The sequence below is a fragment of the Megalobrama amblycephala genome, linkage group LG9, assembly GCF_018812025.1.
Source record: "Megalobrama amblycephala isolate DHTTF-2021 linkage group LG9, ASM1881202v1, whole genome shotgun sequence".
NCBI lineage: Eukaryota > Metazoa > Chordata > Actinopteri > Cypriniformes > Xenocyprididae > Megalobrama > Megalobrama amblycephala.
Window position 1 is genome coordinate 30,091,927 of NC_063052.1, and position 27,735 is coordinate 30,119,661.

Sequence of the window (27,735 nt, forward strand, 5' to 3'; positions counted from 1 at the left end):
CTTAAAACTGTTTCCTACAACTAATACACAGATGTAGTCATTCTCTTACCTCTCCAGAGTCTCTCCTCCTGCGATCTGGTATCACTAGAGTATTCCTATTACTGCCTGGTGCAATTGTAGAACCGATACTCATTCTGGGTCCAACTAACATGTACCGTTTGTCTCCAGATCTGTACTGGATGCTGTGACACAGAGTCCCGTCGTAATTTGTGTCCTGCAAATACTTGGACGAATAGTCTGTAGATTTGGAGCACTGCATTACAATCAACACGATGATACTGATGACAAAAAGCACTGAAACCGAGCCCAAAGTGATGATCAAATAAAACGTCACGTCGTTTTCCTCCTCGTCTTTTACTGCGTTTTTCACATCAGAAGCTGCAAAAGCCTCTTTGGGCTCCACAACTTTGACAATCACAGTCGCTGTTGCTGAGAGTGAAACGTTCCCATTGTCTTTGACCAGTATGAGCAGTTTATGCTGGGCCTCGTCTGTTTCTGTGAATGAGCGAAGGGTCCTTATCTGTCCTGTATAGCGGTCCAAACCAAAGAGACTGTGCTCACTAACTTCCTGCAGTGAAAACAATAACCAGCCGTTGTATCCTATATCTGCGTCATAGGCTCTGACTTTAGTCACCAAATGACCTGCGTTCACATTACGGGGAATCTCTTCCACACCCTCAGCAGAACCGTTAGCGCTGACTGGATATAAGATCACTGGAACGTTGTCGTTCTGATCCAGAATAAACACGTTCACAGTCACGTTACTGCTCAGAGACGGACTTCCAGAGTCTGTAGCGAGTACATGAAACTGAAACGTTTTAATTGTTTCGAAATCAAAACTTTTAAGCGAATGAATAACCCCTGTTTCAGAATTTATATTCAAGAATGATGTTATGTCGTTCTGTGTTCCTCCACCTCTACTTATCTGATACGAAATCAAAGCATTTTCATTCACATCTTTATCAGATGCTCTCACTGAGAATATGGAGGCTCCAGGAGCATTATTTTCAAATATGTAAAGTTCAAGGAAATTACTAGAAAATTCAGGTTGGTTGTCATTCACATCTGCTACTTGGATGCTTAATGTTTTAATGGATGTCAAAGGGGGTTGACCTAGATCTGTTGCTGTAATTGTGATGTCATAATAGGGCTCAAGTTCACGATCCAAACGCCCCTTTGTCACAAGCGAGTACATATTATCTTGGAAAGAGGGCTTCAACTCAAAAGGAACATTCTCTGAGAGACTACACACAACTTTACCATTGATACCGGAGTCTTTATCTGAGACACTTATCAAAGCAATTACTGTGCCAGGTTTAGAGTCCTCAGCAACAACATTAGATAATGATGTCAGCTCAATTTCAGGCTTATTATCGTTTATATCTTGTATCTTTATAATAACTTGCACTTGGGCAGACAAAGGAGGTTGACCTTTATCAGAAGCCTGAACATCCAGTTTGTAAACGTCTGTGTCTTCAAAGTCTACATTGCCTTTAACTTTTATTTCGCCTGTAACGCGATCCAATTGAAATACGTCATAAACTTTGCGCTTTAAAGTTTTACCAAGTGAATACTCAATTTCACTGTTTGAGCCCTCGTCGCTGTCAGTTGCCTTTATTTTAATTACAGTTGTTCCAATTGGGGAATTTTCCTGTAAACTGACAGAATATGGGTCTTGACTGAACACTGGGCGATTATCATTATTATCCAATACGGTGACGGTGATGTTAAGGGTACCTGATTTTGGAGGGTTTCCACCATCGAGGGCTTTCAAAACCAGCACATGTTCTGCCTTACGTTCGCGATCAAGTGGTTTTCTCAACACTAAAAAGGGGATTTTTTCCTCGTCGCTGTTTCTGATGTCAATCTCGAAATTTTCATCCTGACTTAATTTATACAAACGAACAGAATATGGTGCGGCATCCTGGTCTCGTGCTGCGTGCAGCTGGAAGCTCGTTCCCGTAGGGGTGTGTTCTGCAATCTCGAAATGTTGATTCTGTTCAGAAAAACTAGGACGGTTGTCGTTTATGTCTGTTATTTCTATTGCAACATAGTGAATTTCTAAAGGATTTTCGACCGCAGTTTTTAGATTTACTAGACACGCACCATTTCCGTCACAAAGCGCCTCCCTGTCTACGCTTTTATGAATATACAATTCGCCATTGTTCTGATTTAACTGGAAAAACGCATCTTTAGAACCAGAGACTATACGGAACCGTCTGTCCGCCAAAGTACTCACGTCAAGTCCAAGATCCTTAGCAATATTTCCCACAACGGACCCTTCTTTCATTTCCTCTGGAATAGTGTATCTTATCTGAGCTGAAACCTGCTGTCCAACGCCGAGAAGAAAAGAGAAACACAGAGAAATCCACCAGTACTCCCATCTGCGCCTTTGTTCATCCATCGTTAAGGATTCCTTTAAAACTGCTTAAAGCCAGTCACGGTTGTGTTCAGTTAGAAATGTGTATTCCCAGTAAAAAACATCGATACAATTTTAGAATATGTCCTATATCTCCGCTTCTCGCGCTACACTCGTCAGCTGCTATCACAGTTTAACTGAACAGAACAGCCATGCGCACCACATAAAGCAGGCAGGGTCAAATCTCCTCTTCATATCCTAATGTAACACTGACACCACATGGCACAAAAGGAGAAGTAAATATAAACTCTAACGTTCCCAGAAAAAAAATGCAACCATGAAATGCTTATCAACTCAAGACAATTTATAACATTTGCACAAAATTAATAAAAACGAACAAAACAAATGCAAGGTGACAACTTACGCTTTTAGATATTCACACCACCCAATGCCCCAAAAGACATTTCAACCTACATAAACTTTAGCGCATTTCTGACTACCTTTAAAATTGAATGTGCAAAATAACAACAAAAAAGTAACAAATAACCAAAGCAGTCACCATATTTCTTTAAATTCGCTTACCTCTCCAGAATCTCTCCTCCTGCGATCTGGTATCACTAGAGTATTCCTATTACTGCCTGGTGCAATTGTAGAACCGATACTCATTCTGGGTCCAACTAACATGTACCGTTTGTCTCCAGATCTGTACTGGATGCTGTGACACAGAGTCCCGTCGTAATTTGTGTCCTGCAAATACTTGGACGAATAGTCTGTAGATTTGGAGCACTGCATTACAATCAACACGATGATGCTGATGACAAAAAGCACTGAAACCGAGCCCAAAGTGATGATCAAATAAAACGTCACGTCATTTTCCTCCTCGTTTTTTACTGCGTTTTTCACATCAGAAGCTGCAAAAGCCTCTTTGGGCTCCACAACTTTGACAATCACAGTCGCTGTTGCTGAGAGTGAAACGTTCCCATTGTCTTTGACCAGTATGAGCAGTTTATGCTGGGCCTCGTCTGTTTCTGTGAATGAGCGAAGGGTCCTTATCTGTCCTGTATAGCGGTCCAAACCAAAGAGACTGTGCTCACTAACTTCCTGCAGTGAAAACAATAACCAGCCGTTGTATCCTATATCTGCGTCATAGGCTCTGACTTTAGTCACCAAATGACCTGCGTTCACATTACGGGGAATCTCTTCCATACCCTCAGCAGAACCGTTAGTGCTGACTGGATATAAGATCACTGGAACGTTGTCGTTCTGATCCAGAATAAACACGTTCACAGTCACGTTACTGCTCAGAGATGGACTTCCAGAGTCTGTAGCGAGTACATGAAACTGGAACGTTTTAAGAGTTTCAAAATCAAAACTCTTTAGTGCATAAATCTCTCCATTTTCAGAGTTAATGTTAATGAAAGACGTGTATTTGTTTTCTACACCATCTCTCCATATTTGATAGCTGACCACACTGTTTTCACCTATATCTTTATCAGAGGCAGACACAGAAAATAAAGATTTGCCTGGAACATTATTCTCAATCACATAAAATGCATAAGGAGAAAAGGAGAATTCTGGACTGTTGTCATTTACATCTGATACCTGGACAGTTATAGATTTAACAGAAGACAATGGTGGTTGACCAGCGTCTTTAGCTTCTAATGTGATATCATAACGAGAAATTGTCTCTCTGTCAAGAGATGATGTTGTCACTAATGAGTATGTGTTTTCTTGAGAGGACGGCATTAGTTTGAAAGGTATGTCCTCAGGTAATGAACAGGTGACTCTCCCATTTATGTCAGAATCTAAATCAGAGACACTTATTAAAGCCACCGTTGTGCCAGGTTTAGAGTCTTCAGGAACGGCACTCGAGAATGATGTTACTTCTATCTGAGGTGCATTGTCATTCACATCAGCAATTTTTATAATTATACTTTTATCTGTTGTTAGAGGAACAGTTCCTTTGTCTGATGCTTGAATATCAATCTCATATTTATCTTTAACCTCAAAATCCAAAAGACCAGTCACAACAATTTCCCCTGTGATTGGATTAACATTAAAAAGTTTACGCAATTTGTCAGTGACGTCACGACCTAATGAATAAACTATTTCGCCATTCTGACCTTCATCCAAATCAGTTGCATTCACCCTAAAAATGGTTGTATCAACGGGTGTGTTTTCATTTAGTATTACAGTGTAAGCTTCTTTAGTGAAAACTGGTGCATTATCGTTTATATCTAACACATCTATCCTTATGTCCATCGTTCCAGACTTTGGTGGTCTGCCTCCATCTAAAGCAGTTAACTGCAATTTCATACCTTTTGTAATCTCTCGGTCAAGGGGCTTTTGTAAAATCAGAATGGGAACTTTACCATCTTCGTCACGATCTTTAATTTCAATACGAAAGTAATCGGTGTGGCTCAGTCTATAAGTCTGAACTGAATTACTGCCGCTGTCTGGATCGCGCGCTGCCTGGAGTTGGAATCGCGCACCGGGAAGCACCGTTTCACTTATTTCTAAATGCTTTTCCTGGTCTGGGAATCTCGGAGCGTGGTCATTCACGTCAATTACATCAACAGTCACGTAATGAATCTCGAGAGGATTTTCTAAAGCGATTTTCAGATTGATTAAACACGGGGTGGATCTTTCGCACACCTCCTCTCTATCTAATTTACCGTTCACATACAAGACACCGTCATTCTGATTCACACTGAACATGGACTCGCCTGAGGTTGAGACGATGCGAAATCCTCGCTCTTTTAAGGTTCTGTGATCAATACCCAAATCCTTCGCGACATTTCCAACAGCAGCTCCGTCCTTCTGCTCTTCAGAAATCGAGTAGCGTATTTGTGCCCAAACCGTTCTGCCAAAAACAAGCGATACAACAACGAAGAGGATTTTCAAATGCCGCTCAAGCCATTGATCATGTCTCCTTTGTCCCATTTTGCACTGTATTCGTTCCACAACAATTGCACACCGGCTCTCCAAATATTAGTCCAGTAGCGACATGACAGATGACCGAAATGCTCTAGATCTCGAAAGATATCATGAAGACAAAAGCAAAGAGAAAGATGCACCGCTGGTGAAAAAGAGATCGTGTACAAATCTGTGTGACGAAAAAGAAAACAGGGAGGTACTCTTGCGTTTTGAGTTTTACTCTAGGTTTACACTGACACCTCGCGCTCTTTCATTGCATTGCTATTCATTAAACTCTGCGAGTAATTCATGTTAAAGTTCTTGAAGCTATAGAAACAGAAAAGAGGTATACAGTATGCAGGATAGCAAGCGGCCACGCGAATTCAGCACCAAGGGCAGCGACCCATTCGCTCTCGCGGATTTCATTTACATAATCATTAGGGCACATCAAAAATTCCAATATTATAGAACTCACATACAAATGTAGCTATAAAAAATACAGAGCTGGAATAGTTATGTTATTATACCCACAGATCAGTATTAATTAGAAAAAAATAAAAGTACAATGCTGACTATGAATACAATACAGCATAACGCAAGTCCATTTCTTACCTCTCCAGAATCTCTCCTCCTGCGATCTGGTATCACTAGAGTATTCCTATTACTGCCTGGTGCAATTGTAGAACCGATACTCATTCTGGGTCCAACTAACATGTACCGTTTGTCTCCAGATCTGTACTGGATGCTGTGACACAGAGTCCCGTCGTAATTTGTGTCCTGTAAATACTTGGACGAATAGTCTGTAGATTTGGAGCACTGCATTACAATCAACACGATGATGCTGATGACAAAAAGCACTGAAACCGAGCCCAAAGTGATGATCAAATAAAACGTCACGTCGTTTTCCTCCTCGTCTTTTACTGCGTTTTTCACATCAGAAGCTGCAAAAGCCTCTTTGGGCTCCACAACTTTGACAATCACAGTCGCTGTTGCTGAGAGTGAAACGTTCCCATTGTCTTTGACCAGTATGAGCAGTTTATGCTGGGCCTCGTCTGTTTCTGTGAATGAGCGAAGGGTCCTTATCTGTCCTGTATAGCGGTCCAAACCAAAGAGACTGTGCTCACTAACTTCCTGCAGTGAAAACAATAACCAGCCGTTGTATCCTATATCTGCGTCATAGGCTCTGACTTTAGTCACCAAATGACCTGCGTTCACATTACGGGGAATCTCTTCCACACCCTCAGCAGAACCGTTAGCGCTGACTGGATATAAGATCACTGGAACGTTGTCGTTCTGATCCAGAATAAACACGTTCACTGTCACGTTACTGCTCAGAGATGGACTTCCAGAGTCTGTAGCGAGTACATGGAACTGGAACGTTTTAACAGTTTCAAAGTCAAAGCTCTTAAGCGCATAAATCTCCCCATTTTCAGAGTTTATATTGATGAAAGATGTATGTTTGTTTTCCTCTGTATTTTCTCTCCATATATGATAGCTGATTATCGCATTTTCATTTGAGTCTTTGTCAGAAGCAGACAAAGAAAATAATAATTTGCCTGGGACATTATTTTCCATCATATAAAACGCATATGGAGAGAACGAGAATTCTGGACTGTTGTCATTTACATCTGATATCAGAACAGTTATAGTTTTAACAGAAGACAATGATGGCTGTCCTGCATCCTTTGCGACTAGTGTGATGTCATACTGAAATTTAGTTTCTCTGTCAAGTAAAGCAGATGTAACTAAAGAATAAATATTATCTTGTGGTAACGGCATTAGTTTAAAAGGTATATCATTTGACAGTGAGCATGAGATTTTTCCATTGACCCCAGAGTCTAAATCAGTAACACTTATCAAAGCTACTGTAGTACCTGGTCTAGAATCCTCTGGAATGGCGCTTGATAATGATGTCACCTCTATTTCCGGTGCATTATCATTTACATCGACGATTTTTATCACTACACTTTTATCTGTCGCAAGAGGAACGATTCCTTTGTCAGATGCTTGAATATCAATCTCATATTTATCCTTGACCTCAAAATCCAAATAATCGGTCAAAATAATTTCTCCAGTGATTGAGTTAACTTCAAAAAGTCTGCGTAAATTATTGTTGACATTATTTCCCAGTGCATAAATTAACTCTCCGTTTTTACCCTCGTCCAAATCAGTGGCATTGACCTGTAAAATTGTTGTGCCAACAGGTGCGTTTTCATTTAATGTAACTGTGTAAGTTTCTTTTGTAAAAACAGGCGCATTATCGTTGATATCCAGTACATTAATCAATATTTCTATTGAGCCAGACTTAGGAGGTTTCCCTCCATCTAAAGCAGTTAATAATAATTTTATGTTTTTAGTCATTTCTCTGTCAAGCGGCTTGTGTAAAATCAGAATTGGAATTTTACCATCTTCTTCACGGTCTTTAATTTCAAGACGGAAATGGTCGTTGTGGCTGAGTTTATAGGTTTGAACTGAATTGGTTCCACTATCTGGGTCGCGCGCAGCCTGTAGCGGATATCGCGCTCCTGGCATAACAGATTCCCCAATTTCCAGCCGCTTTTCATTCTCGGGAAACCCTGGACTGTGATCATTTACATCCAATACCTCTACAGCGACATAATGGATTTCTAGTGGGTTTTCTAGAGCGATTTTCAGATTGATTAAACACGGAGTGCTCCTCTCGCAAACCTCCTCTCTGTCTATCTTACCGTTCACATACAAGACGCCGTCATTCTGATTTACACTGAACATTGACTCGCCTGAGGTCGAGACGATGCGAAATCCTCGCTCCTTCAGTGTTCTGTAATCAATGCCTAAATCCTTCGCGATGTTTCCCACCGCAGCTCCGTCCTTCTGCTCCTCTGAGATCGAGTACCGTATTTGAGCCCAAACTGCTCTTCCAAACAACAGAGATACAGCGATGAAAGCGAGCTTCGCATTCAGCTCCAGCTGATGAAAGCGTTGTCTTTGTTCCATTTTTCTGAGATTACAGATTCTCCTTCAAACGCAGTTTCACGATCAGTCTAAGAATATGTGTTGTGTAGTCCCATCGTTGCTCAGGCTGAAAACGAGTCGGTCAATGCAAAACGCGATACCCAATACAGACAAATAAAACGGCATCAGTGGTGAAATCGAGAAAGCTTACGAATCAACCGAGAGGGCGGAACAAACACACAAAAACCATGAGCAACTGTTTGACGTCATGAGCCTTTCTCTAGGTTTACACTGACATCTCGCGATCTGAAGTGTTAGTTGCATTGCAACGTCCAAAACATTTTAATGTTGTCAAATGCATGTAATTTTATCAAATGACTTCTAAACAATCCAAACTATGAGTTAAGCTATACGCTTAAATATTCAATATTCTCTCATTAGACTGAACATATTGTTTTATGAAAACCAGTGTGAGTAAAAGAGAAAGAGAGAGAGAGATTCTGAAAAAGACATAGTAGTTGCCAGATGCTAAGACCAATATCATAACCTTTAAAGGAAACAACATGTCTTTAGAGCACACTGAGAACTGTATCTTGGCATAAACATCAGCAACACAGGAAACTTCAACAAGGCTGTGAACAATCTGAGGGATGAGGCATGAAGAGCTTTTTATTGTTAAGAAGAATATCAATTTACAATTCAACCAGAATCTCGCTAAAAATAATAAATAAATTACAGAAACCGTCACACTGGATATGCGGTCTGGGGTCTGTTCACAAACCGACAGTTCACTAAAAAGGACAAAAACCTATTAGAGACTCAGCAAGAAGAATTATGCAAAACTACAATGTAAATATCTAAATAATGCATGCAGCGCAGAATTAGAACAATATCCAAGAAAAATTTAAATAAAATATCATTGAAATTCCATGCCCACCTAAATAGTACACATATACTCTATCACAAAGCTATCAATTGCTGAACACAGAGAGAAGTCCTCTCAGCCAGTTTGTTTCAGAATTGACTTTACATTTAAAAACATGTCCAGCTGAACCACAGAGCACAAAACCCAGCTAGACCAAATCAAAAATAAAAATCAAAACAAAAACATAAATATGTAAAACACTGGAAAGAAGAAATAGCTTAAAAGTGAACTGAAATGTTATCAGAATAGTAAATTGGCAGAATAACGACCAACCCTAAACACCTCCACAGAGGTGGACCAACACAATCAGACCTGACAAACAAAAGACTGCACTCCAAACAAAACTAAGTGGAAAAGAATTGCACTTTTTTTAACAACATGCCTTAATTACACATATATTAGGAAAACATTATTCTTTTCTTCACAACCCACCAAAATTGGATACAGAAAGAAGGACAAATTTAATTTACTCGGAGAAGCTCAAACCAGTCTGCAAGATATGCAAGTCCTGCCACAACAAAAGCACAATGAGTGGAATAGGACCATGACTGACGAAGAGCTAGAATATTGTAAAACATGCATAAAATGAAAACATAGCATAACAAGCTCTATTCTTACTTATGTTTTATTAATACAGTATTATTTATTTATTTATTAGAATCTGAGGAAGAGGAAGACACTGTTCCATTTGAAACAACATCCGGAGCAACTTCAGTACCGTGGACAGCAACTGACATGTGTCTTAAAACTGTTTCCTACAACTAATTCACAGATGTAGGAGTCATTCTCTTACCTCTCCAGAATCTCTCCTCCTGCGATCTGGTATCACTAGAGTATTCCTATTACTGCCTGGTGCAATTGTAGAACCGATACTCATTCTGGGTCCAACTAACATGTACCGTTTGTCTCCAGATCTGTACTGGATGCTGTGACACAGAGTCCCGTCGTAATTTGTGTCCTGCAAATACTTGGACGAATAGTCTGTAGATTTGGAGCACTGCATTACAATCAACACGATGATGCTGATGACAAAAAGCACTGAAACCGAGCCCAAAGTGATGATCAAATAAAACGTCACGTCGTTTTCCTCCTCATCTTTTACTGCGTTTTTCACATCAGAAGCCGCAAAAGCCTCTTTGGGCTCCACAACTTTGACAATCACAGTCGCTGTTGCTGAGAGCGAAACGTTCCCATTGTCTTTGACCAGTATGAGCAGTTTATGCTGGGCCTCGTCTGTTTCTGTGAATGAGCGAAGGGTCCTTATCTGTCCTGTATAGCGGTCCAAACCAAAGAGACTGTGCTCACTAACTTCCTGCAGTGAAAACAATAACCAGCCGTTGTATCCTATATCTGCGTCATAGGCTCTGACTTTAGTCACCAAATGACCTGCGTTCACATTACGGGGAATCTCTTCCACACCCTCAGCAGAACCGTTAGCGCTGACTGGATATAAGATCACTGGAACGTTGTCGTTCTGATCCAGAATAAACACGTTCACTGTCACGTTACTGCTCAGAGACGGACTTCCAGAGTCTGTAGCGAGTACATGGAACTGGAACGTTTTAACAGTTTCAAAGTCAAAGCTCTTAAGCGCATAAATCTCCCCATTTTCAGAGTTTATATTGATGAAAGATGTATGTTTGTTTTCCTCTGTATTTTCTCTCCATATATGATAGCTGATTATCGCATTTTCATTTGAGTCTTTGTCAGAAGCAGACACAGAAAATAATAATTTGCCTGGGACATTATTTTCCATCATATAAAACGCATATGGAGAGAACGAGAATTCTGGACTGTTGTCATTTACATCTGATATCAGAACAGTTATAGTTTTAACAGAAGACAATGATGGCTGTCCTGCATCCTTTGCGACTAGTGTGATGTCATACTGAAATTTAGTTTCTCTGTCAAGTAAAGCAGATGTAACTAAAGAATAAATATTATCTTGTGGTAACGGCATTAGTTTAAAAGGTATATCATTTGACAGTGAGCATGAGATTTTTCCATTGACCCCAGAGTCTAAATCAGTAACACTTATCAAAGCTACTGTAGTACCTGGTCTAGAATCCTCTGGAATGGCGCTTGATAATGATGTCACCTCCATTTCCGGTGCATTGTCATTTACATCGACGATTTTTATCACTACACTTTTATCCGTCGCAAGAGGAACAGTCCCTTTGTCAGATGCCTGAATGTCAATTTCATATATATCTTTTACCTCAAAATCTAAAAGGCCAGTCACAATAATTTCTCCAGTGACTGAATTAACTTCAAAAAGTTCACGTAAATTGTCATTAACATTATTTCCTAAAGCATAAACTACCTGTCCGTTTTGACCCTCGTCAGAATCAGTGGCATTAATCTGTAAAATTGTTGTGCCAACAGGTGCGTTTTCATTTAATGTAACTGTGTAAGTTTCTTTTGTAAAAACAGGCGCATTATCGTTGATATCCAGTACATCAATCAGTATTTCTATTGAGCCAGATTTAGGAGGTTTCCCTCCATCTAAAGCAGTTAATAATAATTTTATATTTTTCGTCACTTCTCTGTCCAGTGGTTTGTGTAAAATCAGAATTGGAATTTTACCATCTTCTCGATCTTTAATTTCAAGACGGAAATGGTCGTTGTGGCTGAGTTTATAGGTTTGAACTGAATTGGTTCCACTATCAGGGTCGCGCGCAGCCTGTAGCGGATATCGCGCGCCTGGCATAACAGATTCCCCAATTTCCAGCCGCTTTTCATTCTCGGGAAACCGTGGACTGTGATCATTTACATCCAATATCTCTACAGCGACGTAATGAATTTCTAGTGGGTTTTCTAGAGCGATTTTCAGATTGATTAAACACGGAGTGCTCCTCTCGCAAACCTCCTCTCTGTCTATCTTACCGTTCACATACAAGACGCCGTCATTCTGATTTACACTGAACATTGACTCGCCTGAGGTCGAGACGATGCGAAATCCTCGCTCCTTCAGTGTTCTGTAATCAATGCCTAAATCCTTCGCGATGTTTCCCACCGCAGCTCCGTCCTTCTGCTCCTCTGAGATCGAGTACCGTATTTGAGCCCAAACTGCTCTTCCAAACAACAGAGATACAGCGATGAAAGCAAGCTTCGCATTCAGCTCCAGCTGATGAAAGCGTTGTCTTTGTTCCATTTTTCTGAGATTACGGATTCTCCTTCAAACGCAGTTTCACGATCAGACTAAGAATATTTGTTGTGTAGTCCCATCGTTGCTCAGGCTGAAAACGAGTCGGTCAATGCAAAACGCGATACCCAATACAGACAAATCAAACGGCATCAGTGGTGAAAACAAGAAAACACACGAATAAACCGAGAGGGCGGAACAAACACACAAAAACCATGAGCAACTGTTTGACGTCATGAGCCTTTCTCTAGGTTTACACTGACATCTCGCGATCTGAAGCGTTAGTTGCATTGCAACGTCCAAAACATTTTAATGTTGTCAAATGCATGTAATTTTATCAACTGACTTCTAAACAATCCAAACTATGAGTTAAGCTATACGCTTAAATATTCAATATTCTCTCATTAGACTGAACATATTGTTTTATGAAAACCAGTGTGAGTAAAGAGAAGAGAGAGAGAGAGAGAGAGAGAGAGAGAGAGAGAGAGAGAGATTCTGAAAAAGACAGTATAGTTGCCAGATGCCAAGACCAATATCATAACCTTTAAAGGAAACAACATGTCTTTAGAGCACACTGAGAACTGTATCTTGGCATAAACATCAGCAACACAGGAAACTTCAACAAGGCTGTGAACAACCTGAGGGATGAGGCATGAAGAGCTTTTTATTGTTAAGAAGAATATCAATTTACAATTCAACCAGAATCTGGCTAAAAATAATAAATAAATTACAGAAACCGTCACACTAGAAGTGCAGTCTGGGGTCTGTTCACAAACCAACAGTTCACTAAAAAGGACAAAAACCTATTAGAGACTCTGCAAGAAGAATAATGCAAAACTACAATGTAAATCTCTAAATAATGCATGCAGAGCAGAATTAGAACAATATCCAAGAAAAATTTAAATAAAATATAATTGAAATTCCATGCCCACCTAAATAGTACACATATACTCTATCACAAAGCTACCAATTGCTGAACACAGAGAGAAATCATCTCAGCCAGTTTGTTTCAGAATTGACTTTACGTTTAAAAACATGTCCAGCTGAACCACAGAGCACAAGCTAGACCAAATCAAAAATAAAAATCAAAACAAAAACATAAATATCTAAAACACTGGAAAGAAGCAATAGCTTAAAAGTGAACTGAAATGTTATCAGAATAGTAAATTGGCAGAATAACGACCGACCCTAAACACCTCCACAGAGGTGGGCCAACACAATCAGACCTGACAAACAAAAGACTGCACTTCAAACAAAACTAAGAGAAAAAGAATTGCACTTTTTTTAACAAAATGCCTTAATTACACATATATTAGGAAAACATTATTCTTTTCTTCACAACCCACCAAAATTGGATACAGAAAGAAGGACAAATTTAATTTACTCGGAGAAGCTCAAACCAGTCTGCAAGATATGCAAGTCCTGCCACAACAAAAGCACAATGAGTGGAATAGGACCATGACTGACGAAGAGCTAGAATATTGTAAAACATGCATAAAATGAAAACATAGCATAACAAGCTCTATTCTTACTTATGTTTTATTAGTACAGTATGATTTATTTATTTATTTATTAGAATCTGAGGAAGAGGAAGACACTGTTCCATTTGAAACAACAGCCTGAGTAGCTCCATGGACAGCAATCGACATATGTCTTAAAACTGTTTCCTACAACTAATTCACAGATGTAGTCATTCTCTTACCTCTCCAGAATCTCTCCTCCTGCGATCTGGTATCACTAGAGTATTTCTATTACTGCCTGGTGCAATTGTAGAACCGATACTCATTCTGGGTCCAACTAACATGTACCGTTTGTCTCCAGATCTGTACTGGATGCTGTGACACAGAGTCCCGTCGTAATTTGTGTCCTGTAAATACTTGGACGAATAGTCTGTAGATTTGGAGCACTGCATTACAATCAACACGATGATGCTGATGACAAAAAGCACTGAAACCGAGCCCAAAGTGATGATCAAATAAAACGTCACGTCGTTTTCCTCCTCGTCTTTTACTGCGTTTTTCACATCAGAAGCTGCAAAAGCCTCTTTGGGCTCCACAACTTTGACAATCACAGTCGCTGTTGCTGAGAGCGAAACGTTCCCATTGTCTTTGACCAGTATGAGCAGTTTATGCTGGGCCTCGTCTGTTTCTGTGAATGAGCGAAGGGTCCTTATCTGTCCTGTATAGCGGTCCAAACCAAAGAGACTGTGCTCACTAACTTCCTGCAGTGAAAACAATAACCAGCCGTTGTATCCTATATCTGCGTCATAGGCTCTGACTTTAGTCACCAAATGACCTGCGTTCACATTACGGGGAATCTCTTCCACACCCTCAGCAGAACCGTTAGCGCTGACTGGATATAAGATCACTGGAACGTTGTCGTTCTGATCCAGAATAAACACGTTCACAGTCACGTTACTGCTCAGAGACGGACTTCCAGAGTCTGTAGCGAGTACATGGAACTGGAACGTTTTAACAGTTTCAAAGTCAAAACTCTTAAGCGCATAAATCTCCCCATTTTCAGAGTTAATATTAATGAAAGATGTATATTTGTTTTCCTCTGTATTTTCTCTCCATATATGATAGCTGATTATCGCATTTTCATTTGAGTCTTTGTCAGAAGCAGACACAGAAAATAATAATTTGCCTGGGACATTATTTTCCATCACATAAAACGCATATGGAGAGAACGAGAATTCTGGACTGTTGTCATTTACATCTGATATCAGAACAGTTATAGTTTTAACAGAAGACAGTGATGGCTGTCCTGCATCCTTTGCGACTAGCGTGATATCATACTGAAATTTAGTTTCTCTGTCAAGTAAAGCAGATGTAACTAAAGAATAAATATTATCTTGTGGTAACGGCATTAGTTTAAAAGGTATATCATCTGACAGTGAGCATGAGATTTTTCCATTGACCCCCGAGTCTAAATCAGTAACACTTATCAAAGCTACTGTAGTACCAGGTCTAGAATCCTCTGGAATGGCGCTTGATAATGATGTCACCTCTATTTCCGGTGCATTATCATTTACATCGACGATTTTTATCACTACACTTTTATCCGTCGCAAGAGGAACGATTCCTTTGTCCGATGCCTGAATATCAATCTCATATTTATCTTTGACCTCAAAATCCAAACGATCGGTCAAAATAATTTCTCCGGTGACTGAATTAACTTCAAAAAGTCTGCGTAAATTATTGTTGACATTATTTCCCAGTGCATAAATTAACTCTCCGTTTTTACCCTCGTCCAAATCAGTGGCATTGACCTGTAAAATTGTTGTGCCAACAGGTGCGTTTTCATTTAATGTAACTGTGTAAGTTTCTTTTGTAAAAACAGGCGCATTATCGTTAATATCCAGTACATTAATCAGTATTTCTATTGAGCCAGACATAGGAGGTTTCCCTCCATCTAAAGCAGTTAATAATAATTTTATGTTTTTCGTCATTTCTCTGTCAAGCGGCTTGTGTAAAATCAGAATTGGAATTTTACCATCTTCTTCACGGTCTTTAATTTCAAGACGGAAATGGTCGTTGTGGCTGAGTTTATAGGTTTGAACCGAATTGGTTCCACTATCAGGGTCGCGCGCAGCCTGTAGCGGATATCGCGCGCCTGGCATAGCAGATTCCCAAATTTCCAGCCGCTTTTCATTCTCGGGAAACCGTGGACTGTGATCATTTACATCCAATACCTCTACAGCGACATAATGGATTTCTAGTGGGTTTTCTAGAGCGATTTTCAGATTGATTAAACACGGAGTGCTCCTCTCGCAAACCTCCTCTCTGTCTATCTTACCGTTCACATACAAGACGCCGTCATTCTGATTTACACTGAACATTGACTCGCCTGAGGTCGAGACGATGCGAAATCCTCGCTCCTTCAGTGTTCTGTAATCAATGCCTAAATCCTTCGCGATGTTTCCCACCGCAGCTCCGTCCTTCTGCTCCTCTGAGATCGAGTACCGTATTTGAGCCCAAACTGCTCTTCCAAACAACAGAGATACAGCGATGAAAGCGAGCTTCGCATTCAGCTCCAGCTGATGAAAGCGTTGTCTTTGTTCCATTTTTCTGAGATTACAGATTCTCCTTCAAACGCAGTTTCACGATCAGTCTAAGAATATGTGTTGTGTAGTCCCATCGTTGCTCAGGCTGAAAACGAGTCGGTCAATGCAAAACGCGATACCCAAAACAGACAAATAAAACGGCATCAGTGGTGAAATCGAGAAAGCTTACGAATAAACCGAGAGGGCGGAACAAACACACAAAAACCATGAGCAACTGTTTGACGTCATGAGCCTTTCTCTAGGTTTACACTGACATCTCGCGATCTGAAGTGTTAGTTGCATTGCAACGTCCAAAACATTTTAATGTTGTCAAATGCATGTAATTTTATCAAATGACTTCTAAACAATCCAAACTATGAGTTAAGCTATACGCTTAAATATTCAATATTCTCTCATTAGACTGAACATATTGTTTTATGAAAACAAGTGAATGAGTAAAAGAGAAAGAGAGAGAGAGATTCTGAAAAAGACATAGTAGTTGTCAGATGCCAAGACCAATATCATAACCTTTAAAGGAAACAACATGTCTTTAGAACACACTGAGAACTGTATCTTGGCATAAACATCAGCAACACAGGAAACTTCAACAAGGCTGTGAACAACCTGAGGGATGAGGCATGAAGAGCTTTTTATTGTTAAGAAGAATATCAATTTACAATTCAACCAGAATCTGGCTAAAAATAATAATTAAATTACAGAAACCGTCACACTAGAAGTGCAGTCTGGGGTCTGTTCACAAACCAACAGTTCACTAAATGCAAGATATTTAAGTCCCGCCACAACAAAAGCACAATGAGTGGAATAGGGCCATGACTAGAGAAGAGCTAAGATATAACATGCATAAAAAGGAAAACATAAAATAACAAGCTGATCTATTCCTACTTACATTTTATTAGTACAGTTTTATTTATTTATTTATTTATTTTTTATCTTTCTTCAGCGGTTATATGTTTGTATATTTAATGTTGCTACAGTATGCTTTGACAATGTAAAACATTCTTTTTAACATAACAATAAAATCTAAATAATAAATAAATCTGAATCTGAAAACGAGAAAGACACTAAGAATGTTCCATTTGGAACAACAGCCTGAGCAGCTTCAGTACCATGGCCAGCAACCGACATATGTCTTAAAACTGTTTCCTACAACTAATACACAGATGTAGTCATTCTCTTACCTCTCCAGAATCTCTCCTCCTGCGATCTGGTATCACTAGAGTATTCCTATTACTGCCTGGTGCAATTGTAGAACCGATACTCATTCTGGGTCCAACTAACATGTACCGTTTGTCTCCAGATCTGTACTGGATGCTGTGACACAGAGTCCCGTCGTAATTTGCGTCCTGTAAATACTTGGACGAATAGTCTGTAGATTTGGAGCACTGCATTACAATCAACACGATGATGCTGATGACAAAAAGCACTGAAACCGAGCCCAAAGTGATGATCAAATAAAACGTCACGTCGTTTTCCTCCTCGTCTTTTACTGCGTTTTTCACATCAGAAGCTGCAAAAGCCTCTTTGGGCTCCACAACTTTGACAATCACAGTCGCTGTTGCTGAGAGTGAAACGTTCCCATTGTCTTTGACCAGTATGAGCAGTTTATGCTGGGCCTCGTCTGTTTCTGTGAATGAGCGAAGGGTCCTTATCTGTCCTGTATAGCGGTCCAAACCAAAGAGACTGTGCTCACTAACTTCCTGCAGTGAAAACAATAACCAGCCGTTGTATCCTATATCTGCGTCATAGGCTCTGACTTTAGTCACCAAATGACCTGCGTTCACATTACGGGGAATCTCTTCCACACCCTCAGCAGAACCGTTAGCGCTGACTGGATATAAGATCACTGGAACGTTGTCGTTCTGATCCAGAATAAACACGTTCACTGTCACGTTACTGCTCAGAGACGGACTTCCAGAGTCTGTAGCGAGTATGTGGAACTGGAACGTTTTGGTAGATTCAAAGTCAAAGCTCTTAAGCGCATAAATCTCCCCGGTTTCAGAGTTAATATTAATGAAAGATGTATATTTGTTTTCCTCTGTATTTTCTCTCCATATATGATAGCTGATTATCGCATTTTCATTTGAGTCTTTGTCAGAAGCAGTCACAGAAAATAATAATTTGCCTGGGACATTATTTTCCATCACATAAAACGCATATGGAGAGAACGAGAATTCTGGACTGTTGTCATTTACATCTGATATCAGAACAGTTATAGTTTTAACAGAAGACAATGATGGCTGTCCCGCATCCTTTGCGACGAGTGTGATGTCATACTGAAATTTAGTTTCCCTGTCTAAAGGTGATGTGGAAACTAATGAGTATATACTATGCTGTGAAGAAGGTATTAGTTTAAAAGGCATGTCATCTTCTAAAGAACAAGAGACTTTGCCATTGAGCCCAGAGTCTAAATCAGATACACTAATCAAAGCTACTGTAGTACCAGGTCTAGAATCCTCTGGAATGGCCTTTGAAAATGAGGTCACCTCTATTTCAGGAGCATTATCATTTACATCAACTATCTTTATGGTCACGCTCTTATCAGTAATCATGGGAATTAGACCCTTGTCAGATGCCTGTATATCAATCTCATAGCTGTCTTTGTCCTCATAATCTAATAGTCCCTTTACAGTTATCTCACCAGTGATGGTGTTAATATCAAACAGCTTTCGTACTTTAATATTAACACTTTTATCAAACGAATAAACTATCTCACCATTCGGGCCCTCGTCCAAATCTGTGGCGTTGACCTGTATCACGGTTGTCCCTATAGGCGCATTTTCACTCAGCATGACTGAATAAACATCTTTTGTAAACACAGGAAAGTTATCATTTATATCTAAAACATTAATCGTTATCCCCATTGTCCCAGACTTGGCAGGCTTTCCTCCATCTACAGCAATTAATTGCAAGTTAATGTTTCGAGTAAGCTCTCTGTCTAAAGGCTTTTGTAAAATCAAGACAGGAATTTTACCGTCTTCTCCGCGATCTTTGACTTCAAGGCGGAAATTATCGTTGTGACTGAGTTTGTAATGATGCAGAGAATTACTGCCACTNTCATACTGAAATTTAGTTTCTCTGTCAAGTAAAGCAGATGTAACTAAAGAATAAATATTATCTTGTGGTAACGGCATTAGTTTAAAAGGTATATCATCTGACAGTGAGCATGAGATTTTTCCATTGACCCCCGAGTCTAAATCAGTAACACTTATCAAAGCTACTGTAGTACCAGGTCTAGAATCCTCTGGAATGGCGCTTGATAATGATGTCACCTCTATTTCCGGTGCATTATCATTTACATCGACGATTTTTATCACTACACTTTTATCCGTCGCAAGAGGAACGATTCCTTTGTCCGATGCCTGAATATCAATCTCATATTTATCTTTGACCTCAAAATCCAAACGATCGGTCAAAATAATTTCTCCGGTGACTGAATTAACTTCAAAAAGTCTGCGTAAATTATTGTTGACATTATTTCCCAGTGCATAAATTAACTCTCCGTTTTTACCCTCGTCCAAATCAGTGGCATTGACCTGTAAAATTGTTGTGCCAACAGGTGCGTTTTCATTTAATGTAACTGTGTAAGTTTCTTTTGTAAAAACAGGCGCATTATCGTTAATATCCAGTACATTAATCAGTATTTCTATTGAGCCAGACATAGGAGGTTTCCCTCCATCTAAAGCAGTTAATAATAATTTTATGTTTTTCGTCATTTCTCTGTCAAGCGGCTTGTGTAAAATCAGAATTGGAATTTTACCATCTTCTTCACGGTCTTTAATTTCAAGACGGAAATGGTCGTTGTGGCTGAGTTTATAGGTTTGAACCGAATTGGTTCCACTATCAGGGTCGCGCGCAGCCTGTAGCGGATATCGCGCGCCTGGCATAGCAGATTCCCAAATTTCCAGCCGCTTTTCATTCTCGGGAAACCGTGGACTGTGATCATTTACATCCAATACCTCTACAGCGACATAATGGATTTCTAGTGGGTTTTCTAGAGCGATTTTCAGATTGATTAAACACGGAGTGCTCCTCTCGCAAACCTCCTCTCTGTCTATCTTACCGTTCACATACAAGACGCCGTCATTCTGATTTACACTGAACATTGACTCGCCTGAGGTCGAGACGATGCGAAATCCTCGCTCCTTCAGTGTTCTGTAATCAATGCCTAAATCCTTCGCGATGTTTCCCACCGCAGCTCCGTCCTTCTGCTCCTCTGAGATCGAGTACCGTATTTGAGCCCAAACTGCTCTTCCAAACAACAGAGATACAGCGATGAAAGCGAGCTTCGCATTCAGCTCCAGCTGATGAAAGCGTTGTCTTTGTTCCATTTTTCTGAGATTACAGATTCTCCTTCAAACGCAGTTTCACGATCAGTCTAAGAATATGTGTTGTGTAGTCCCATCGTTGCTCAGGCTGAAAACGAGTCGGTCAATGCAAAACGCGATACCCAAAACAGACAAATAAAACGGCATCAGTGGTGAAATCGAGAAAGCTTACGAATAAACCGAGAGGGCGGAACAAACACACAAAAACCATGAGCAACTGTTTGACGTCATGAGCCTTTCTCTAGGTTTACACTGACATCTCGCGATCTGAAGTGTTAGTTGCATTGCAACGTCCAAAACATTTTAATGTTGTCAAATGCATGTAATTTTATCAAATGACTTCTAAACAATCCAAACTATGAGTTAAGCTATACGCTTAAATATTCAATATTCTCTCATTAGACTGAACATATTGTTTTATGAAAACAAGTGAATGAGTAAAAGAGAAAGAGAGAGAGAGATTCTGAAAAAGACATAGTAGTTGTCAGATGCCAAGACCAATATCATAACCTTTAAAGGAAACAACATGTCTTTAGAACACACTGAGAACTGTATCTTGGCATAAACATCAGCAACACAGGAAACTTCAACAAGGCTGTGAACAACCTGAGGGATGAGGCATGAAGAGCTTTTTATTGTTAAGAAGAATATCAATTTACAATTCAACCAGAATCTGGCTAAAAATAATAATTAAATTACAGAAACCGTCACACTAGAAGTGCAGTCTGGGGTCTGTTCACAAACCAACAGTTCACTAAATGCAAGATATTTAAGTCCCGCCACAACAAAAGCACAATGAGTGGAATAGGGCCATGACTAGAGAAGAGCTAAGATATAACATGCATAAAAAGGAAAACATAAAATAACAAGCTGATCTATTCCTACTTACATTTTATTAGTACAGTTTTATTTATTTATTTATTTATTTTTTATCTTTCTTCAGCGGTTATATGTTTGTATATTTAATGTTGCTACAGTATGCTTTGACAATGTAAAACATTCTTTTTAACATAACAATAAAATCTAAATAATAAATAAATCTGAATCTGAAAACGAGAAAGACACTAAGAATGTTCCATTTGGAACAACAGCCTGAGCAGCTTCAGTACCATGGCCAGCAACCGACATATGTCTTAAAACTGTTTCCTACAACTAATACACAGATGTAGTCATTCTCTTACCTCTCCAGAATCTCTCCTCCTGCGATCTGGTATCACTAGAGTATTCCTATTACTGCCTGGTGCAATTGTAGAACCGATACTCATTCTGGGTCCAACTAACATGTACCGTTTGTCTCCAGATCTGTACTGGATGCTGTGACACAGAGTCCCGTCGTAATTTGCGTCCTGTAAATACTTGGACGAATAGTCTGTAGATTTGGAGCACTGCATTACAATCAACACGATGATGCTGATGACAAAAAGCACTGAAACCGAGCCCAAAGTGATGATCAAATAAAACGTCACGTCGTTTTCCTCCTCGTCTTTTACTGCGTTTTTCACATCAGAAGCTGCAAAAGCCTCTTTGGGCTCCACAACTTTGACAATCACAGTCGCTGTTGCTGAGAGTGAAACGTTCCCATTGTCTTTGACCAGTATGAGCAGTTTATGCTGGGCCTCGTCTGTTTCTGTGAATGAGCGAAGGGTCCTTATCTGTCCTGTATAGCGGTCCAAACCAAAGAGACTGTGCTCACTAACTTCCTGCAGTGAAAACAATAACCAGCCGTTGTATCCTATATCTGCGTCATAGGCTCTGACTTTAGTCACCAAATGACCTGCGTTCACATTACGGGGAATCTCTTCCACACCCTCAGCAGAACCGTTAGCGCTGACTGGATATAAGATCACTGGAACGTTGTCGTTCTGATCCAGAATAAACACGTTCACTGTCACGTTACTGCTCAGAGACGGACTTCCAGAGTCTGTAGCGAGTATGTGGAACTGGAACGTTTTGGTAGATTCAAAGTCAAAGCTCTTAAGCGCATAAATCTCCCCGGTTTCAGAGTTAATATTAATGAAAGATGTATATTTGTTTTCCTCTGTATTTTCTCTCCATATATGATAGCTGATTATCGCATTTTCATTTGAGTCTTTGTCAGAAGCAGTCACAGAAAATAATAATTTGCCTGGGACATTATTTTCCATCACATAAAACGCATATGGAGAGAACGAGAATTCTGGACTGTTGTCATTTACATCTGATATCAGAACAGTTATAGTTTTAACAGAAGACAATGATGGCTGTCCCGCATCCTTTGCGACGAGTGTGATGTCATACTGAAATTTAGTTTCCCTGTCTAAAGGTGATGTGGAAACTAATGAGTATATACTATGCTGTGAAGAAGGTATTAGTTTAAAAGGCATGTCATCTTCTAAAGAACAAGAGACTTTGCCATTGAGCCCAGAGTCTAAATCAGATACACTAATCAAAGCTACTGTAGTACCAGGTCTAGAATCCTCTGGAATGGCCTTTGAAAATGAGGTCACCTCTATTTCAGGAGCATTATCATTTACATCAACTATCTTTATGGTCACGCTCTTATCAGTAATCATGGGAATTAGACCCTTGTCAGATGCCTGTATATCAATCTCATAGCTGTCTTTGTCCTCATAATCTAATAGTCCCTTTACAGTTATCTCACCAGTGATGGTGTTAATATCAAACAGCTTTCGTACTTTAATATTAACACTTTTATCAAACGAATAAACTATCTCACCATTCGGGCCCTCGTCCAAATCTGTGGCGTTGACCTGTATCACGGTTGTCCCTATAGGCGCATTTTCACTCAGCATGACTGAATAAACATCTTTTGTAAACACAGGAAAGTTATCATTTATATCTAAAACATTAATCGTTATCCCCATTGTCCCAGACTTGGCAGGCTTTCCTCCATCTACAGCAATTAATTGCAAGTTAATGTTTCGAGTAAGCTCTCTGTCTAAAGGCTTTTGTAAAATCAAGACAGGAATTTTACCGTCTTCTCCGCGATCTTTGACTTCAAGGCGGAAATTATCGTTGTGACTGAGTTTGTAATGATGCAGAGAATTACTGCCACTGTCAGAATCACGCGCAGCTTTAAGCTGAAATCGCATACCCGGTAGGGCAGATTCCCCAATCTCTAAATGCATTTCGCTCTCCGGGAAACTCGGAGCGTGGTCGTTTATATCCAAAATCTCAACAGTTACATAGTGGATTTCAAGTGGGTTTTCTAAAGCAATTTTCAGATTAATTAAACAGGGTGTGCTTCTCTCGCAGATCTCCTCTCTGTCTATTTTACCGTTCACATACAAGACGCCGTCATTCTGATTCACACTAAACATGGACTCGCCTGAGGTCGAGACGATGCGAAATCCTCGCTCTTTTAAGGTTCTGTGATCTATGCCCAAATCCTTCGCGATATTTCCCACAGCAGCGCCGTCCTTCTGTTCCTCTGAGATGGAGTACTGAATTTGTGCTCGTGCCACCGCACCAAACACAAGCAATGCAGCCATTAGAGTGAATTCTGCGTGCTCCTTCAGCCATTGCGCGTATCTTCTTTGTTCCATTCTGAAGATAATAGAGACAAGGTTCTACGACAATTCCTCTGCTACACTCGATCGACTATATTAAACATTGCTTTTACTTCTTAAAGTTTACACTTACTGCCGAAAAAACTCGAATCGCTAAAAAGCAAAACCAGGAATAAACTAGAGCCTCTGACGAGCAGGACACACTAGCATTAAATGCGAAGGGGAGGAATAACAGTATTTGACGTCATTAGCCATATTCTAGGATTACACTGACACCTCGCGATCTCACAGCTGTAATGCATCGCATTTTTTGCACATTGGCTACAGCAAAAATACAATAAATGTGAGAATCAGGCAGCGTTTCTATAGATATATACATATAGATACAGCAGCAATACAGTAAACGATGCAAACCAAATAATTAAAAGGAAAAACACAGAATCCTACATTACACCAGTGTCAATATATTTCCCCATATCATACAGAGAAAAAAAAAACTAATATGGTCTTAAAATTCGCTTACCTCTCCAGAATATCTCCTCCTGCGATCTGGTATCACTAAAGTATTTCATTTACTGCTCGGGTCTATTATCATCGGTTATATATTTGCGTATTTAATATTGCTATGATTTGGCAATGCAAAACATTCTTTTTAACTCAATAATTATGTTTAATAGTTAAATAAATTTGAATCTGAAAAAGAGAAAGACACTAAGAATGTTCCATTTGAAACAACAGCCTGAGCAGCTTCAGTACCATGGACAGCAACTGACATGTGCCTTAAAACTGTTTCCTACAACTAATACACAGATGTAGTCATTCTCTTACCTCTCCAGAGTCTCTCCTCCTGCGATCTGGTATCACTAGAGTATTCCTATTACTGCCTGGTGCAATTGTAGAACCGATACTCATTCTGGGTCCAACTAACATGTACCGTTTGTCTCCAGATCTGTACTGGATGCTGTGACACAGAGTCCCGTCGTAATTTGTGTCCTGCAAATACTTGGACGAATAGTCTGTAGATTTGGAGCACTGCATTACAATCAACACGATGATACTGATGACAAAAAGCACTGAAACCGAGCCCAAAGTGATGATCAAATAAAACGTCACGTCGTTTTCCTCCTCGTCTTTTACTGCGTTTTTCACATCAGAAGCTGCAAAAGCCTCTTTGGGCTCCACAACTTTGACAATCACAGTCGCTGTTGCTGAGAGTGAAACGTTCCCATTGTCTTTGACCAGTATGAGCAGTTTATGCTGGGCCTCGTCTGTTTCTGTGAATGAGCGAAGGGTCCTTATCTGTCCTGTATAGCGGTCCAAACCAAAGAGACTGTGCTCACTAACTTCCTGCAGTGAAAACAATAACCAGCCGTTGTATCCTATATCTGCGTCATAGGCTCTGACTTTAGTCACCAAATGACCTGCGTTCACATTACGGGGAATCTCTTCCACACCCTCAGCAGAACCGTTAGCGCTGACTGGATATAAGATCACTGGAACGTTGTCGTTCTGATCCAGAATAAACACGTTCACAGTCACGTTACTGCTCAGAGACGGACTTCCAGAGTCTGTAGCGAGTACATGAAACTGAAACGTTTTAATTGTTTCGAAATCAAAACTTTTAAGCGAATGAATAACCCCTGTTTCAGAATTTATATTCAAGAATGATGTTATGTCGTTCTGTGTTCCTCCACCTCTACTTATCTGATACGAAATCAAAGCATTTTCATTCACATCTTTATCAGATGCTCTCACTGAGAATATGGAGGCTCCAGGAGCATTATTTTCAAATATGTAAAGTTCAAGGAAATTACTAGAAAATTCAGGTTGGTTGTCATTCACATCTGCTACTTGGATGCTTAATGTTTTAATGGATGTCAAAGGGGGTTGACCTAGATCTGTTGCTGTAATTGTGATGTCATAATAGGGCTCAAGTTCACGATCCAAACGCCCCTTTGTCACAAGCGAGTACATATTATCTTGGAAAGAGGGCTTCAACTCAAAAGGAACATTCTCTGAGAGACTACACACAACTTTACCATTGATACCGGAGTCTTTATCTGAGACACTTATCAAAGCAATTACTGTGCCAGGTTTAGAGTCCTCAGCAACAACATTAGATAATGATGTCAGCTCAATTTCAGGCTTATTATCGTTTATATCTTGTATCTTTATAATAACTTGCACTTGGGCAGACAAAGGAGGTTGACCTTTATCAGAAGCCTGAACATCCAGTTTGTAAACGTCTGTGTCTTCAAAGTCTACATTGCCTTTAACTTTTATTTCGCCTGTAACGCGATCCAATTGAAATACGTCATAAACTTTGCGCTTTAAAGTTTTACCAAGTGAATACTCAATTTCACTGTTTGAGCCCTCGTCGCTGTCAGTTGCCTTTATTTTAATTACAGTTGTTCCAATTGGGGAATTTTCCTGTAAACTGACAGAATATGGGTCTTGACTGAACACTGGGCGATTATCATTATTATCCAATACGGTGACGGTGATGTTAAGGGTACCTGATTTTGGAGGGTTTCCACCATCGAGGGCTTTCAAAACCAGCACATGTTCTGCCTTACGTTCGCGATCAAGTGGTTTTCTCAACACTAAAAAGGGGATTTTTTCCTCGTCGCTGTTTCTGATGTCAATCTCGAAATTTTCATCCTGACTTAATTTATACAAACGAACAGAATATGGTGCGGCATCCTGGTCTCGTGCTGCGTGCAGCTGGAAGCTCGTTCCCGTAGGGGTGTGTTCTGCAATCTCGAAATGTTGATTCTGTTCAGAAAAACTAGGACGGTTGTCGTTTATGTCTGTTATTTCTATTGCAACATAGTGAATTTCTAAAGGATTTTCGACCGCAGTTTTTAGATTTACTAGACACGCACCATTTCCGTCACAAAGCGCCTCCCTGTCTACGCTTTTATGAATATACAATTCGCCATTGTTCTGATTTAACTGGAAAAACGCATCTTTAGAACCAGAGACTATACGGAACCGTCTGTCCGCCAAAGTACTCACGTCAAGTCCAAGATCCTTAGCAATATTTCCCACAACGGACCCTTCTTTCATTTCCTCTGGAATAGTGTATCTTATCTGAGCTGAAACCTGCTGTCCAACGCCGAGAAGAAAAGAGAAACACAGAGAAATCCACCAGTACTCCCATCTGCGCCTTTGTTCATCCATCGTTAAGGATTCCTTTAAAACTGCTTAAAGCCAGTCACGGTTGTGTTCAGTTAGAAATGTGTATTCCCAGTAAAAAACATCGATACAATTTTAGAATATGTCCTATATCTCCGCTTCTCGCGCTACACTCGTCAGCTGCTATCACAGTTTAACTGAACAGAACAGCCATGCGCACCACATAAAGCAGGCAGGGTCAAATCTCCTCTTCATATCCTAATGTAACACTGACACCACATGGCACAAAAGGAGAAGTAAATATAAACTCTAACGTTCCCAGAAAAAAAATGCAACCATGAAATGCTTATCAACTCAAGACAATTTATAACATTTGCACAAAATTAATAAAAACGAACAAAACAAATGCAAGGTGACA

At 39.9% G+C, this 27,735-nt stretch overlaps 8 protein-coding genes across 16 annotated transcripts in view; all 8 read right to left on the reverse strand.

Moving 5' to 3' along the window:
* Positions 1-27,735, reverse strand: part of LOC125275557 (protocadherin alpha-C2-like) — a 198,744-nt gene that overhangs the window by 146,298 nt on the left and 24,711 nt on the right. For 6 of the 9 annotated variants that reach the window (XM_048202636.1, XM_048202631.1, XM_048202621.1 and 3 more), the window contains exon 1: positions 50-2,539. The exons of the other annotated variants lie outside the window; for them this stretch is intronic. In XM_048202636.1, coding sequence (XP_048058593.1) covers positions 50-2,404 — 2,355 coding nt within the window. In that variant the 5' untranslated portion in view covers positions 2,405-2,539. Of the gene's footprint in view, positions 1-49; positions 2,540-27,735 lie in introns of those variants that run through there. 9 annotated transcript variants of the gene reach the window in all.
* On the reverse strand, positions 2,900-5,438 carry LOC125275592 (protocadherin alpha-3-like). The gene has a single exon (XM_048202701.1). It carries the CDS (start codon positions 5,300-5,302, stop codon positions 2,915-2,917), a length of 2,388 nt encoding a protein of 795 aa, XP_048058658.1. The 5' UTR covers positions 5,303-5,438; the 3' UTR covers positions 2,900-2,914.
* LOC125275578 (protocadherin beta-15-like) lies at positions 5,801-8,716 on the reverse strand. The gene has a single exon (XM_048202686.1). The coding sequence runs from the start codon at positions 8,249-8,251 to the stop codon at positions 5,816-5,818; it is 2,436 nt and encodes an 811-aa protein (XP_048058643.1). The 5' UTR covers positions 8,252-8,716; the 3' UTR covers positions 5,801-5,815.
* Positions 9,480-12,628, reverse strand: LOC125275603 (protocadherin alpha-5-like). The gene has a single exon (XM_048202713.1). It carries the CDS (start codon positions 12,286-12,288, stop codon positions 9,916-9,918), a length of 2,373 nt encoding a protein of 790 aa, XP_048058670.1. The 5' UTR covers positions 12,289-12,628; the 3' UTR covers positions 9,480-9,915.
* LOC125275600 (protocadherin alpha-5-like) lies at positions 13,970-16,492 on the reverse strand. Its single transcript, XM_048202710.1, has one exon. The coding sequence runs from the start codon at positions 16,343-16,345 to the stop codon at positions 13,970-13,972; it is 2,376 nt and encodes a 791-aa protein (XP_048058667.1). The 5' UTR covers positions 16,346-16,492.
* On the reverse strand, positions 17,439-20,821 carry LOC125275615 (protocadherin alpha-5-like). The gene is made up of 2 exons (XM_048202718.1): positions 19,879-20,821; positions 17,439-19,092 (listed from the first exon to the last, which is right to left on the reverse strand). The coding sequence occupies exons 1-2, from the start codon at positions 20,671-20,673 to the stop codon at positions 17,512-17,514; spliced, it is 2,376 nt and encodes a 791-aa protein (XP_048058675.1). The 5' UTR covers positions 20,674-20,821; the 3' UTR covers positions 17,439-17,511.
* LOC125275597 (protocadherin alpha-3-like) lies at positions 21,819-24,360 on the reverse strand. Its single transcript, XM_048202706.1, has one exon. It carries the CDS (start codon positions 24,213-24,215, stop codon positions 21,840-21,842), a length of 2,376 nt encoding a protein of 791 aa, XP_048058663.1. The 5' UTR covers positions 24,216-24,360; the 3' UTR covers positions 21,819-21,839.
* On the reverse strand, positions 24,981-27,492 carry LOC125275604 (protocadherin alpha-8-like). The gene has a single exon (XM_048202714.1). It carries the CDS (start codon positions 27,360-27,362, stop codon positions 24,996-24,998), a length of 2,367 nt encoding a protein of 788 aa, XP_048058671.1. The 5' UTR covers positions 27,363-27,492; the 3' UTR covers positions 24,981-24,995.